At 42.1% G+C, this 15,462-nt stretch overlaps 1 protein-coding gene across 6 annotated transcripts in view; it reads left to right on the top strand.

The window, feature by feature from the left end:
* Positions 1-15,462, top strand: part of LOC115135571 (ryanodine receptor 1-like) — a 73,835-nt gene that overhangs the window by 44,945 nt on the left and 13,428 nt on the right. For 2 of the 6 annotated variants that reach the window (XM_065023556.1, XM_065023555.1), the window contains 13 exons: positions 5,509-5,605; positions 5,706-5,812; positions 5,926-5,977; positions 6,115-6,207; positions 9,706-9,805; positions 9,982-10,061; positions 10,142-10,218; positions 10,355-10,428; positions 10,970-10,987; positions 13,858-13,938; positions 14,062-14,150; positions 14,332-14,460; positions 14,558-14,662. In XM_065023556.1, the coding sequence (XP_064879628.1) occupies positions 5,509-5,605; positions 5,706-5,812; positions 5,926-5,977; positions 6,115-6,207; positions 9,706-9,805; positions 9,982-10,061; positions 10,142-10,218; positions 10,355-10,428; positions 10,970-10,987; positions 13,858-13,938; positions 14,062-14,150; positions 14,332-14,460; positions 14,558-14,662 (1,102 nt within the window). The remainder of the gene's footprint in view (positions 1-5,508; positions 5,606-5,705; positions 5,813-5,925; positions 5,978-6,114; positions 6,208-9,705; positions 9,806-9,981; positions 10,062-10,141; positions 10,219-10,354; positions 10,429-10,969; positions 10,988-13,857; positions 13,939-14,061; positions 14,151-14,331; positions 14,461-14,557; positions 14,663-15,462) is intronic. The other 4 variants (XM_065023560.1, XM_065023558.1, XM_065023557.1 and 1 more) reach the window with 3 other exon arrangements.

The raw sequence follows: 15,462 nt of genomic DNA, 5'->3' as shown, positions 1-15,462 counted from the left end.
ATGTGGATATATTGAAGCAACATCTCAAGGCATCAGTCAGGAAGTTAAAGCTTGGTCACAAATGGGTCTTCCAAATGGATAATGACCCCAAGCATACTTCCAAACTTGTGGTAAAATTAAGGACAACAAAGTCAAGATATTGGAGTGGCCATCACAAATCCCTGACCTCAATCCTATAGAAAATTTGTGGGCAGAACTGAAAAAGTGTGTGCGAGCAAGGAAGCCTACAAACCTGACTCAGTTACACCAGCTCTGTCAGGAGGAATGGGCCAAAATTCACCCAAGTTATTGTGGGAAGCTTGCGGAAGGCTACCCAACACATTTGACCCAAGTTCAACAATTTAAAGGCAATGCTACCAAATACTAATTGAGTTTATGTCAACTTCTGACCCACTGAGAATGTGATGAAAGAAATAAAAGCTGAAATCAATCATTCTCTCTACTATTATTCTGACATTTCACATTCTTAAAATAAAGTGGTGATCCTAACTGACCTAAAACAGGGATTTTTTACTTGGATTAAATGTCAGGGATTGTGAAAAACTGAGTTTAAATATATTTGGCTAAGGTGTATGTAAACTTCCAACTTCAACTATATATATATGTGTGTATATACACACGCATCTTTTTAAAATATATTTTCCACTACCATCCCCCTCCCCTAATTGGAGTAAACTAATGAACAACAACACTTAGGCTTCTACTTCTAGCTTATACATTTTACGTACACAATCTATTTTACAATAGTTATATTTAGTTTGTTTTAGTCCCACCCTTCAGCTCCGTTCAACTCCTCCCATCTATCTCTTAACACCATCCATATTGGATTTCTATTTTTCGTATATTTTTCAACTGCGCTGTGATGCTTCACAAAAGTTCTGAACCTTTCTATTTTCATAGTTTCTATAGATTGTAAGTTAAAGAAAATGTTTTGCTGAAAGTATTATTGATTGATTGACGATGACTTTTCAAATCACCCAGTAGTGCTATCTGCAGATTTAGCTCCAGGTAAATGTTGCAATTCTTCAGCCATTCCTGGACCTGTGACCAAAAACTAGCTACATATGGACAGTCCCAAAATAAATTACCTAATGACTCTGACTCTTCGCAGCAAAATCTGCAGAGCTGGGAAGCTTGTATCCCCCATATATGTGGATATATATATATTCTATTGGTTGCAAGATTTTTGTATAATAATTTTAATTGAAAACGTTTTGAATCCGGTGTCGTTTTCCGTATCGTTTCATAAACCACGTTCCATGGAATCGATACATCGAAATCTCTTCCCAACTATTTTGCAATCTATAGGGTACAGCTGTTTTATTTTTTGGTCCTTAAATTAAACTGGTACATATTTTAATTTATCACAATTTTCCTTAACACATTTTGGTCTTTATTGCAGGGCCGACAGACCAAGTTCCTTACTTTTTCCACTTTCCTCTTCCATTTTTGCGGTAATGCTGCAATTAGTTGGTTGTAATTTTGGGTAAAGCAAACATTTACATATATTTTTGTTAGTTGCATGTGTGACAAAACTCCACCAGTTCTATTTATGATATAATTTACAAAGTTTATACTTTTTTTTTTATATATAAAAAAAGAATGGTTCTTTTATATTTGAGTAACCACAATATTTTTTGTATTATTTGTTCAGTTTTTTCTGGTTGATTAAACTGAAATTGCAACCAACTTTCTATTGGCTTGTTTTAAAAATAACAATATTTTTTAGCGTTTTCAAATAAACGAAAGTGAGAGGTTGTAATCTGAATAAAGGGAAAAAGGCCATTCTTGAACATGGGGGTCGACATTCTTACTAATTTGCTAGAGAACCAGTTTGGATTGAATTATAACTTTTGTATGATTGATGCCTTTAATGCTTTAATATTTAATCATTTCTGCCCTCCGAATTCATATTCATTATATAAATAGGCCCTTTTAATTTTGTCTTGCTTGCCATTCCAAATCAAATTTGATATTTTTTGCTCGTGTAAGTACAAAAACGGGTCACTAGGTGTAGGCAAGAACATAAGCAAATGGGTGAACTGTGATATGACTAAGGAGTTAGGGAGTTTTTTCCCCCCACAAATAGACAGGTATTTTCCTTTCCATGGTAGCAAATCAAAATCAAATCGTACATCAGCTGATATCTCAAAGTGCTGTACAGAAACCCAGCCTAAAACCCCAAACAGCAAGCAATGCAGCTGTAGAAGCACGGTGGCTAGGAAAAACTCCCTAGAAAGGCCAAAACTTAGGAAGAAACCTAGAGAGGAACCAGGCTATGTGGGGTGGCCAGTCCTCTTCTGGCTGTGCCGGGTGGAGATTATAACAGAACATGGCCAAGATGTTCAAATGTTCATAAATGACCAGCATGGTCCAATAATAATAAGGCAGAACAGTTGAAACTGGAGCAGCAGCACGGCCAGGTGGACTGGGGACAGCAAGGAGTCATCATGTCAGGTAGTCCTGAGGCATGGTCCTAGGGCTCAGGTCCTCCTCCGAGAGAGAGAAAGAGAGAATTAGAGAGAGCACACTTAAATTCACACAGGACACCGAATAGGACAGGAGAAGTACTCCAGATATCACAAACTGACCCTAGCCCCCCAACACATAAACTACTGCAGCATAAATACTGGAGGCTGAGACAGGAGGGGTCAGAGGACACTGTGGCCCCATCCGAGAACACCCCCGGACAGGGCCAAACAGGAAGGATATAACCCCACCCACTTTGCCAAAGCACAGCCCCCACACCACTAGAGGGATATCTTCAACCACCAACTTACCATCCTGAGACAAGGCCGAGTATAGCCCACAAAGATCTCCGCCATGGCACAACCCAAGAGGGGGGGGCGCCAACCCAGACAGGAAGATCACATCAGTGACTCAACCCACTCAAGTGACGCACCCCTCCTAGGGACGGTATGAAAGAGCCCCAGTAAGCCAGTGACTCAGCCCCTGTAATAGGGTTAGAGGCAGAGAATCCCAGTGGAAAGAGGGGAACCGGCCAGGCAGCGACAGCAAGGGCGGTTCGTTGCTCCAGACCCTTTCCGTTCACCTTCCCACTCCTGGGCCAGACTATACTCAATCATATGACCCACTGAAGAGATGAGTCTTCAGTAAAGACTTAAAGGTTGAGACCGAGTTTGCGTCTCTTACATAGGTAGGCAGACCATTCCATAAAAATGGAGCTCTATAGGAGAAAGCCCTACCTCCAGCTGTTTGCTTAGAAATTCTAGGGGCAATTAGGAGGCCTGCGTCTTGTGACCGTAGCGTACGTGTAGGTATGTACGGCAGAACCAAATCAGAGAGATAGGTAGGAGCAAGCCCATGTAATGCTTTGTAGGTTAGCAGTAAAACCTTGAAATCAGCCCTTGCCTAGCAATATCTTATCTATTTTTGCTAACTTTTGATTAACATTTATTGGCGTAAGATCATTTCTTTCTTTCGGGATATGTATACCGAGAATGTCCACATCCCCGTCAGACCATTTTATTGGTAAACTACACGGTAATGTAAAAGTTTTATTTTTTAGTGATCCAATGCGTAATATTTATCATAATTTGGTTTTAATCCAGAGAGGTTAGAAAAAGTACCTAGATCCTCTATGAGGCTGTGGAGGTATCCAAATTGTGGATTTAAAGAACATGAATCATCAGTGTACAATGACACCTTTTGTTTTTAAGCCCTGGATTTCTAACCCCTTAATATTTTTGTTGGATCTGATTTTAACAGCTAAAATTTCGATGGCAATAATAAATAGATATGCCGATAGTGGACAACCTTGTTTTACTCCTCTTGACAGTTTAAAACTTTCTGAGAAGTAGACATTATTTTACTATTTTACACCTGGGTTACTATACTTAACTAACCCATTTTATAAGAGATTCTCCAAAATTGAAATATTCCAGGCATTTATCAAAAGCCTTTTCAAAGTCTGCTATGAATACCAGGCCTTGTTTCCCAGATGTTTCATAGTGTTCTATTGTTTCCAGTGCTTGTCTTATATTATCTCCAATGTATCGTCCATGTAAAAAACCTGTCTGATTTGGATTAATAATATCCAACAATACCTTTTTAATTCTATGCGCTAAGCATTTTACTCTCATTTTTGCATCACAACACTGTAGTGTAAGAGGCCTCCAATTTTTTTTATGGACTATATCTTTATATGTACCACTTGGATCCTGTTTCAGTAATAATGAAAGCAGACCGTCCGATACTATAACGGTCCTCTGATTATATCAAAAAAGGCTTGGTATACCTCTGCCTAGAAGGCCAGCATCCTGGAGTCGCCTCTTGACTGTTGACGTTGAGACTAGTGTTTTGTGGATACTATTTAATGAAGCTGCCAATTGGGGACTTGTGAGGCGTCTGTTTCTCAAACTAGACACTCAAATGTACATGTCTTCTTGATCAGTTGTGCACCGGGGCCTCCCATTCCTCTTTCTAGTCTGGTTAGATCCAGTTTGCTCTGTTCTGTGAAGGGAGTAGGTCACAGCATTGTACAATATCTTCAGTTTCTTGGTAATTTCTCACATGGAATAGCCTTCATTTCTCAGAACAAGAATAGACTGACGAGTTTCAGAAGAAAGTACTTTGTTTCTGGCCATTTTGAGCCTGTAATCGAACCCACAAATGCTGATGCTCCAGATCCTCAACTAGTCTAAAGAAGGCCAGTTTTATTGCTTCTTTAATTAGCACAACAGTTTTCAGCTGTGCTAACATAATTGCAAAAGGGTTTTCTAATGATCAATTAGCCTTTTTAAAATGATAAACTTGGATTAGCTAACACAACGTGACATTGGAACACAGGAGTGATGGTTGCTGATAATGGGCCTCTGTACGCTTATGTAGATATTCCATTACAAATTAGATGTTTCTAGCTACAATAGTCATTTACCATGTCTACACTGTATTTCTGATCAATTTGATGTTATTTTAATGGACAAAATATGAGCTTTTCTTTCAAAAACAAGGACATTTCTATGTGACCCCAAACCTTTGAACGGTAGTGTATATTCACTTGATCTTTCTTGAATAAATTCCTCCATTTCTTTTTGTTTTCCCTCTATAACCTATTCTGAGCCTCTATCGTACCATTTTTTTATGGTTTATCTGTACTGTTAGTCCTTCCATTATCCTATGGACTCTTTCGACCTAAATTGCTTTTGCTTTAGAGATGGGCACTGAATTGCATGGCCTCCAAATGTAAATCTTAAAAGTGTTCCATACAATAAGGGGATCTGCTGTACCTATGTTATGTCGGAAAAAGTTGGTTATACATTTTTCTTTCCTAGTTAAAAAGAAGTTATCATCCAATGGGCTTTGGTCAAATTTCCAACATCCTCGCCCACGTGGAAATTCTGTAGGAGTAATATATATGCCAATTATGCGATGGCCCGACCGCATTCTGTCCATTATCAACACTTTTTAAACTTTTGGTGCCACTGTATATTTAATAACACCCAGTAAAATACAGATACTAACATTTTGTTTCTGTCTGACTCACAGGCATAGAGCTTCCAATATGTTCTTGGAAGGGTACAAACGCAACTGGATCCATACTGAGGGCTACTCCTTTGAGGATAGAATGATAGACGACTTGTCTGTAAGCTCTGCCGCCGCATGCTTGACTGACCTTTTGAGGATTTCAGGATCTGAGAGTTTCCTCCTATAGTTTTACTCCCACATTTCTTTCTCTAACACAGAAAGCCATGGAGCAGGAAGGAGAGGAGGAGGAAGAGACGGAGACCAAGCCAGACCCCCTTCACCAGCTCATTTTGCATTTCAGCCGTACTGCTCTCACAGAAAAGAGGTGGGACTCCTTTTCTCCCTCGAGTATTTTAGTTGAGCAGCTTTTGGATTGAATTCAACACATCTCCACTTTTGATATGTTGCCTAAACCTCTGGTCCTTCTGTTTGTTACAGTAAACTTGATACAGATTACCTATATATGGCATACGCTGATATTATGGCAAAGGTGAGTTATCTTTGTTTGAATGACATTTTAGGAGGTTACATTTTAGCGTGTTATGGTTATTTGTATATTAATGTGTTGTTGTTTTGTTTACAGTATGTAATGTTTTTTTCGTTTTTTTCATTTTCTTTGTGTTGTAGAGCTGCCACATTGGTGAGGAGGACGAAGGGGGAGAGGAGTTTGAGGAAGGGGCTGAGGATGAGATGTCCTTTGAGGTGCGACAGACAGAACTGGTATGGGGCGACCAGGGACAGGGGACCGGGGAGACACTGGAGCGGTAGCTCTCGACGCATCGAGTGACCACATCTTTCACTGCACATCAGCCCCCATGCATATGTCTTTCTTCTGTCTCTCCTGTCTGTTTCATCTCTCTTTCTACTGTATGTGTGTTGCTTCATCAAAAATGTTCTGTCCCTCTTTCTCCTTATGTGTGTTTTGCGTCAACCCAAATGTTTCTGGATTGTACCTTGCCATTGTGGTTAACATCGTGGTTAACATTCTGGAGATGTTGCATGACAAAGTGATCTGGAAAAAAACACATTCTGTAGACCAGGCATCATCAACTAGATTCTGCCGCAGGGGAAAAAATGATTGAGTGGATGGTTGCGGGGGTTGGAACATAATTACAAATCATTTGTAGACTGCAAATTGATTGAAAGAAGCCCCAACAGATATAATATTGGACTAAAGCAATCATTTCAAACGTTGCTTACATTTGTATATGATCACGTCTCTCTATTATGTGTGGGAATACTTGGGAACAGATTTCCAAAATTAAAATCACTTGGAGCTGATTTCCTGGTGTTTTTACAGAATTTTATGTCCATCAAATGTTTTTATTTTTTTATTTTATATAAATATATATTTATATATATATATATATATATATAAAAAGAGAATAATAATGTTTGCTCAGAAACCACCTGCGGGCCAACTACGGCCGACAGTTCAGCAACCCTACTGTAGACCATACAAAAATCATGTGGACCCTCCTAAAGCATCGACCTACCTGCTAAGCACAAAGTTCCACGGATGTATATTCCTTCAATTTGGCAGGCAGAATGTGTTTACATGGGTCAAATTAATGTTGTCAAGATATAATGGCTCCTCCATTTTTTTTCGCCAGAAATACAAATGACATTTTCCATAATTTGTATATACACTTAGTGGCCAGTTTGTTAGGTACACCACCCCGTTTCACGAAAATGATTCGCTCCTACAGACAGTGAGTAACGTGGCTTGCTATATAAAGCAGGCAGACAGGCATCAAGGCATTCAGTTAGTGTTCGATTGAACGTTAGAAGGGGCAAAACGGGTGACCTAAGTGACTGAGCGTGGTATGATCGTTGGTGCCAGGCGAGCAGGTTCCAGTATCTCAGAAACGACCGGCCTCCTGGGCTTTTCACGCACGGCATTTTCTAGAGTTTTCCAGAGAATGGTAAGAAAAACAAAACACATCCAGTCATCGCCAGTCCTGTGGGGAAAATGGCTTGGTGATGAGAGGTCGAAGGAGAATGACAAGAATTGTGCAAGCTTACATGCAGGCCACAAACAGGCAAATATAGGCGCAGTGCAACAAGTGGTTTGTAGAACGGCATCTCGGAACGCACAACTCGTCGGTCCTTGTCGCGGATGGGCTATTGCAACAGATGACCACACCTGGTTCCAGTCCTATCAGCTTAAAACAAGAAGAAGAGGCTCCAGTGGGCACGTGATCACCAACACAGGCCAATTGAGGAGTGGAAAAAGATTGCCATCGGCATGACGCAACAGGAACTGGGATTCGTCGGACCAAGCAGAGTCAGGGTTTGGCGTATGCGGCATTACCTTTATATTGTATATTATATGGCCCCATCCTGCCTGGTGTCAGCGGTATAGGCTGGTGGTGTAATTGTGTGGGGAATGTTTTCCTGGCGCACGTTAGGTCCCTTGATACCTATTGAGAAACGTGTCAATTCCCGAAGAATTCGGTTGGTTCTGGAGGCAAAGGGGGGTCCGACCTGGTAGTAGATGGGTGTACCTAATAAATTGTGTATATCGGTAGTGTATATCGGTATATTTTAATATTTATATATAGTAAGTGGTATGTTTGGATGAATAGGAATTCTGTAAATAGTTACCTTTTAGAGTGGAGGAGGTCATTAGCCATGTTGTTAGCTACATGTATACTACTACACATTGTCCCATGTCTAGCCTATCACTGTCAGCTCATACCCCTTGTGTACTGTATGGTCTTTCATGTAGATTCAGATGGGAATCTCTAACAGAACAGATCCTGTCTGTTTCTCAGATGGGAGTCTCTAACAGAACAGATCCTGTCTGTTTCTCGGATGGGAATCTCTAACAGAACTGACCCTGTCTGTTTCTCACACCGTAACCAACTAATGAACCTTTGACTGACTTCTGTCTGTGGCAGTTCCATGTTCTCTTTCCGCTCTCCCACTTACTCTGGCATAACACGTTCATTTCTATTGACGGAATGTTACTAATCAATGTTGTTCCTTTCCATACTTACTTAGCGTATTGACCAATAGACTACAGTGAAAGCCAGTCTACTCTCCTAGACACATAGGCAGACATACAGTAACAGTATGTGTACACATAGTTACAGCACTTTCACTGGTAGACATACTGTATACTATACATCAGGCAGGGCTTATCCCCCCAAAAACTTTTGTTTCCATGGATTGGAAACCCTCTAAGTAATGCCAAGTGCACCTTCACCACACTTACTGGGTAGACCATGGTCAGGCATACGCGGGCGGTGGGTGGCGCTTCGGGTGGGTGTGGGTGGGTTAGGAGGGTGGGAGGCTGTGGGTGGGGATACTGATCAAACATGTCTGTATTTTGTTTGAAATCAATCTTGTTTTAAAGAAAATGTTGGTTACAGTATTACATCTGGTTCGTTTTTACAACTTTTTATATATGCTGAACTGCATTACAGTAAATGTGGTTCTGTGACAAAGAGATGTTTTGGGTTTTTTAAAATAGAAACGTCATCATATTCCTTTGAGCAGAACAGCTCCACTCGGAGGGCTGTGTGAAGTTCAAAATGTGATTATAAGACACCAGGGGAGAAGCTGTGGTTATTCAATATATCCTGTATGGTCCCTTTGCATTTGCTACCACTGCATTATGCAAGGCCATCGGGGCTGTTTGCTGTAGTCGAACGTTTGCTCAAGTCGGCAAACGTGAAGAACTAGTGTAACGACTCCATGACTAATTAACCGGGGAGAGAGAATGAAACAGACAGGTGATATAAAGCTAATGAAAAGTGGAAAAACGAGTCAAAAAGCACACCAAGCATGCAGGTTTGAATTCGTTTTTTTTCCACACAATGAGAGGAAAATGACAAAGAAATTGAGACAGAGACTGAGAATGAGAAACAATATCAAATGTAGACAGACACAGTATGTAGCACAGGATGCTGGTGAGGGGAGGACGGCTCATAATAACGACATGGAAACTATGTGTTTGATACCGTTCCATTTATTCCATTCCAGCCATTCCGTTGAGCCCGTCCTCCCCAATGAAGGTGCCACCAGCCGCCTGTGACATGTAGCATGTACAACTATAGGCCTGCACTATTAAAACATTTACGGCTGTAAGTCCGTGGAGGTTAGGGAGAGCGTCTAGTCAGCTAGGAACTAGCTGTGTGAATGCAGAGTGACTGCGGGGTGGGATGTGTGACCACCAGGACACAGTCACAGCATCTGTGTCTCTTATCGCAGGAAAAAGAGATGGAGAAGCAGAGGCTCCTATACCAGCAGTCCCGTCTCCACAACCGTGGGGCGGCTGAGATGGTGCTGCAGATGATCAGCGCTTGCAAAGGTACTTCCCAGGCCTGTACAGTACATCATGCACGCTCCCTACAGGCTAGCCCTACAAGTCAACGTCTCTCAGTCACGGTGCGCGTATTTGAAGGATACCTGTCATGGTCGACACATTACGAAGACTATTTATACCCGTCATCTAGAATGGTAAAGAGTACTTTTTGTTCCATCTAGGTGAGACTGGCTGCATGGTGTCCTCCACTCTTAAACTGGGCATCTCCATCCTAAACGGTGGTAACGTTGAGGTTCAACAGGTTAGTGTCACCCCAGTGGGCTCTGTCCATCTGACCTGAGGTTATAATCGTTATTGACTGGTCTTACTATCTGTTTGCAGAAAATGCTTGAATACCTGAAGGATAAGAAGGACGTCGGCTTCTTTTTGAGTGTCCAGGCTCTAATGCAGACGTGCAGGTTTCTGTCTTCACCCCTGAATTATTCAAGTATAGAATAGAACTTCCATACATACTGGAAAACTGAGTCAACAGCTTACGAAGTTTGATTAAAGGTGACTATGTATGCTTAGAAAAGTGTTGGTTTTTCATGGCAGTGTCCTGGACCTGAATGCCTTTGAGAGACAGAACAAGGCAGAGGGGCTGGGTATGGTGTCGGAGGAGGGAACAAGTAAGTGTTTAAAGCTCTGACCGTACAGGACACTGGTTCCCCACCTTTGCCTCACCTTGCACCACCTTTGCATCCATGCCCTGTCCAGGCAATCACACACACTTGTTCAGTATCAGGGCCTATGGTCACTGAGTGATAGTTCCTCCACTTCATTCCTCATCTTACGAGTGTTAACGAGTAGTAACATCCATCAACTCTGCTGTCCAATAATGATTGAATGATTCGATGTTTTGGTCTAACTGTGCAATTTTGTCAGATGTTGATTTGAATTTACAGAGTGTCTGTCTAGTAGTGTATTTTGACCTGCTAATATTTTGTGTTCTTTACACTCAATGTTTATTTGTAGAATATTTTGTAAGTCTAATGTACTTGTAAACTAATTCTAAATTAGACTTGTTGACAATAGACTGTTGTTAACCTCCCCTCCCAACTCCTAAGTATTCTACTGTTGTCTGTCAACTCCCTACCCCTCTCTTTCCCTACCTTGCCATCATTGCGTCCCTCCCTCCCCTCTCCCATTCCATCCTTTGCTGGTCCTCAGACATGAAGTCCGAACGGGGTAAATGATACCTCTGTCCCTCTGTTTTTCTACCTTTTTCTCTTTCTCTCCCTGTCACCTTCGCTGTCTCTTCATCTCCTTCAGCTCTTTTGAATGATCTCGTGTTGTGGCGCCCACCCCTATTCAATTTCACACTCAAAGGGTTTATGAAATAACTTCTCAGTCATACCAAGTAATGCCAATGCCGTTGTTTTCTTCAGGTAAATACATGTCTATGTATACATGGCAAACTTATTGAACTCTCAAAGAGGTCATTGCACTAGCAACAGACAGTGACTGAAAAGCATTCTTTCCCCTTGAGTGTCTAACCGCAGATCTACTGAAACTCCAAAGCTCGCCACTATTGCGACTTATAAGAATTCCTGAGCACGGAATCAGCGCAATATCTCAATCCATTGATCTCTCAAATTCACCCTTAGTGTTGACTCGCTAACCCTGGTCCCTGGCCATGATTCCCCGATAAGCCCTTTGTGTCTGCTCACATGACTTACGCTGTAATCCCCCCCCCCCTCCCCCCCCCCCCCCCGCAATGGCATCAACCCTCGTATTTACCTTGCTCAGACAGAACACCAAACTCTGGCCCTAACCTACACTCAGGGAAGTTAGAGGAGTATAGCAGGTCTGTGCTGCATGACTCTGTGTTTCTGCATGCACTGACTAAGGAACTGAGGGGAGTGAACTTCTCCATTGCGTTGTATGTCTGTATACTGTGATGTCCATTGTACCTATCCATGTTGATGTGACCATGTACTTTTATCTGTGCATACTGTGTATACAGTGTTGCAAAAAAGTATTTAGTCAGCCACCAATTGTGCCACTTAAAAAGATGAGAGGCCTGTAATTTTCATCATAGGTACACTTCAACTATGACAGACAAAATTAGCATTTTTTTCTCCAGAAAATCACATTGTAGGATTTTTAATGAATTTATTTGCAAATTATGGTGGAAAATAAGTATTTGGTCAATAACAAAAGTTTATCTCAATACTTTGTTATATACCCTTTGTTGGCAATGACAGAGGTCAACGTTTTCTGTAAGTCTTCACAAGGTTTTCACACACTGTTGCTGGTATTCTGGCCCATTCCTCCATGCAGGTCTCCTCTACAGCAGTGATGTTTTAGGGCTGTTGCTGGGCAACACGGACTTTCAACTCCCTCCAAAGATTTTCTATGGGGTTGAGATCTGGAGACTGGCTAGGCCACTCCAGGACCTTGAAATGCTTCTTACGAAGCCACTCCTTCGTTGCCCGGGCGGGGTGTTTGGGATCATTGTCATGCTGAAAGACCCAGCCACGTTTCATCTTCAATGCCCTTGCTGATGGAAGGAGGTTTTCACTCAAAATCTCCCGATACATGGCCCCATTCATTCTTTCCTTTACACGGATCAGTCGTCCTGGTCCCTTTGCAGAAATACAGACCCAAAGCATGATGTTTCCACCCCCATGCTTCACAGTAGGTATGGTGTTCTTTGGATGAAACTCAGCATTCTTTGTCCTCCAAACACAACGAGTTGAGTTTTTACCAAAAAGTTATATTTTGGTTTCATCTGACCATATGACATTCTCCCAATCTTCTTCTGGATCATCCAAATGCTAGCAAACTTCAGACGGGCCTGGACATGTACTGGCTTAAGCAGGGGGACACGTCTGGCACTGCTGGATTTGAGTCCCTGGCGGCGTAGTGTGTTACTGATGGTAGGCTTTGTTACTTTGGTCCCAGCTCTCTGCAGGTCATTCACTAGGTCCCCCCGTGTGGTTCTGGGATTTTTTCTCACCGTTCTTGTGATCATTTTGACCCCACGGGGTGAAATCTTGCGTGGAGCCCCAGATCGAGGGAGATTATCAGTGGTCTTGTATGTCTTCCATTTCCTAATAATTGCTCCCACAGTTGATTTCTTCAAACCAAGCTGCTTACCTATTGCAGATTCAGTCTTCCCAGCCTGGTGCAGGTCTACAATTTTGTTTCTGGTGTCCTTTGACAGCTCTTTGGTCTTGGCCATAGTGGAGTTTGGAGTGTGACTGTTTGAGGTTGTGGACAGGTGTATTTTATACTGATAATAAGTTCAAACAGGTGCCAATAATACAGGTAATGAGTGGAGGACAGAGGAGCCTCTTAAAGAAGAAGTTACAGGTCTGTGAGAGCCAGAAATCTTGCTTGTTTGTAGGTGACCAAATACTTATTTCTGGATTTTCTTTCTCATTTTGTCTGTCATAGTTGAAGTGTACCTATGATGGAAATTACAGGCCTCTCTCATCTTTTTAAGTGGGAGAACTTGCACAATTGGTGGCTGACTAAATACTTTTTTGCCCCACTGTATAGTATACTGTGTTTTTTCTGTGTTTATGGACAACTGTTTCTGTACGTGTTTTATGTATGTGACGCTAATGGTGTTTGATTATGTGTATAAAAGTGCAGAAGTTCTTATCGTTGCTTGTTGCTGTGAATGTGCTTTTTACACGCCAACCTCTTGGCCGGGATTCCAGCAAGTGTTTGAGGTTTCCTGTTTTGTAGTCACACAGCGAGCAACCCCGGTATCCAACTAAAACGGTTGTTCGTCTATGTTGCCAAGGGGATCAGGAAGATGGACGGTCTGTAAGGAGGTCACTGCAGCTCTTACTAATGTGATTACCCAGACGTGATGGAGAGCTGTGCAATGATCATCACACTCATCTTATTGCTGCAAGCTTGTGTGCTGCTGACCATGGCGCGCACAGGCTAAAACTCCGATGAATGGCGCAAATTGTCTAGTTAGCCTCCAGCCTACACCGCATACAGATAGAGGCAGCCTGAACCCCCCCCCCCCCCTTAAAGACTTCCAGTATTCCTAGAACTAGTCTGATGCTCTGTCCCTTCGTCTCTCCCCCTCCCAGGTGAGAAAGTCATGGCGGATGATGAGTTCACCTGTGATCTGTTCCGCATGTTGCAGCTGCTCTGTGAGGGCCACAATAACGGTGAGAGGAATTATGACAATGGTGTTCTAGTTAAGGAACGACAGATTAATCATTGAATCAGGACTTGAATCACGACTCGCTGTAATGTCTTTGAGTGGACTCTTACTGTGTGTTTTGTCTCAGATTTCCAGAACTACTTGCGGACACAGACAGGCAGCACCACCACTATAAACATCATCATCTGCACTGTGGATTACCTCCTCCGACTGCAGGTACTGGGACTCTGACTATTAACACATACCTGTTAAAGAGGTGTCCTGTTATCCCTTTCACCTTGCACATTTTTCACTCTCTCTCTCTCTCTCTCTCTCTCTCTCTCTCTCCGCTTCTCCTCTCGCTCTTCGCTTCTCCTCTCTCTTCTCTCTTCTCTTTCTCTCTCTCTACTCTCTCAAGGAGTCAATCAGTGATTTCTACTGGTATTACTCTGGGAAAGATATAATTGATGAGCCAGGCAAGAAGAACTTCTCCAAGGCCATGACAGTGGCTAAACAGATCTTCAACAGTCTGACTGAATACATCCAGGTGAGTATAAACCCATTAGTCTGTACAGCATGTAGATGACTGGATGTTACTGGGTATGGTATGTGTGTGACTGTACCTGGTGCCCCCTCCCCCTCAGGGTCCATGTACAGGCAACCAGCAGTCTTTGACCCACAGCAGGCTGTGGGATGCAGTGGTGGGCTTCCTCCACGTCTTTGCCCACATGATGATGAAGCTGGCACAGGTACAAGCTGCCTACCTCAACACGTACTGTACACATCTCTCCCCATACAAAACACCGGCCGCAGCGTTTAGAAACCACAAATGATCTACCTTAAGCGAACATTGACTTGTTGTGCATGAGGAAATGACACAGTTGAAATATCACACACACATGTATCTGATATGTTCTCGTGCAAACCTGTGTGTAGCTAGTATGCACTGCTTGCTGTGCACAACATACACGATCAGCTTGCAAATGCACCTACAAGATTGTGGTTTCACAATCAAACGTGATCTGTGTTACCATTGCAGGGGTGAACATTTGTTATGAACTTACACTTGACTGTCAACTTTGCACTTGACAAACACTTTTCAAGTACACAACTTGAATTATTTTGTTGCATTGTTTGAGTCTGTCATTTCTAAAAAAAAAAATATATATATATTTACGGTAGAAGTAGTTTGTAGAAACTGAATCTGGAATGGTGAACTAAATATTAGTGTGATGCTAAAACCTCTGCTACATCAAAGTGTCCGCTCTTACTACCCCCCCACGCTCCTCCTCACAGAGATCTCCTCATGCTCTCTTTTTACCTGACATTCACACAAATGCACTGGCTTGCAGACATACCACCTATATGACTATGGCGGTGGTAATTGGAGAAATGAACACCATATTTGTATCGTAGTTAGTAGATTGGTAAAGTATATGTAAAGTACTTAGCGTTACGTATATTAGTGATGTCATGTTAGTACATAACACCTTGATAGAAGTTTAACAGGGACAAACCAAAGTACTTTGAAATGTAGCACTGTCTTTGC

The sequence above is a fragment of the Oncorhynchus nerka genome, linkage group LG10, assembly GCF_034236695.1.
Source record: "Oncorhynchus nerka isolate Pitt River linkage group LG10, Oner_Uvic_2.0, whole genome shotgun sequence".
Taxonomy (NCBI): domain Eukaryota; kingdom Metazoa; phylum Chordata; class Actinopteri; order Salmoniformes; family Salmonidae; genus Oncorhynchus; species Oncorhynchus nerka.
Note: the sequence above shows the minus strand (reverse complement) of the source record. Positions and strands in the feature narration are given on the sequence as shown.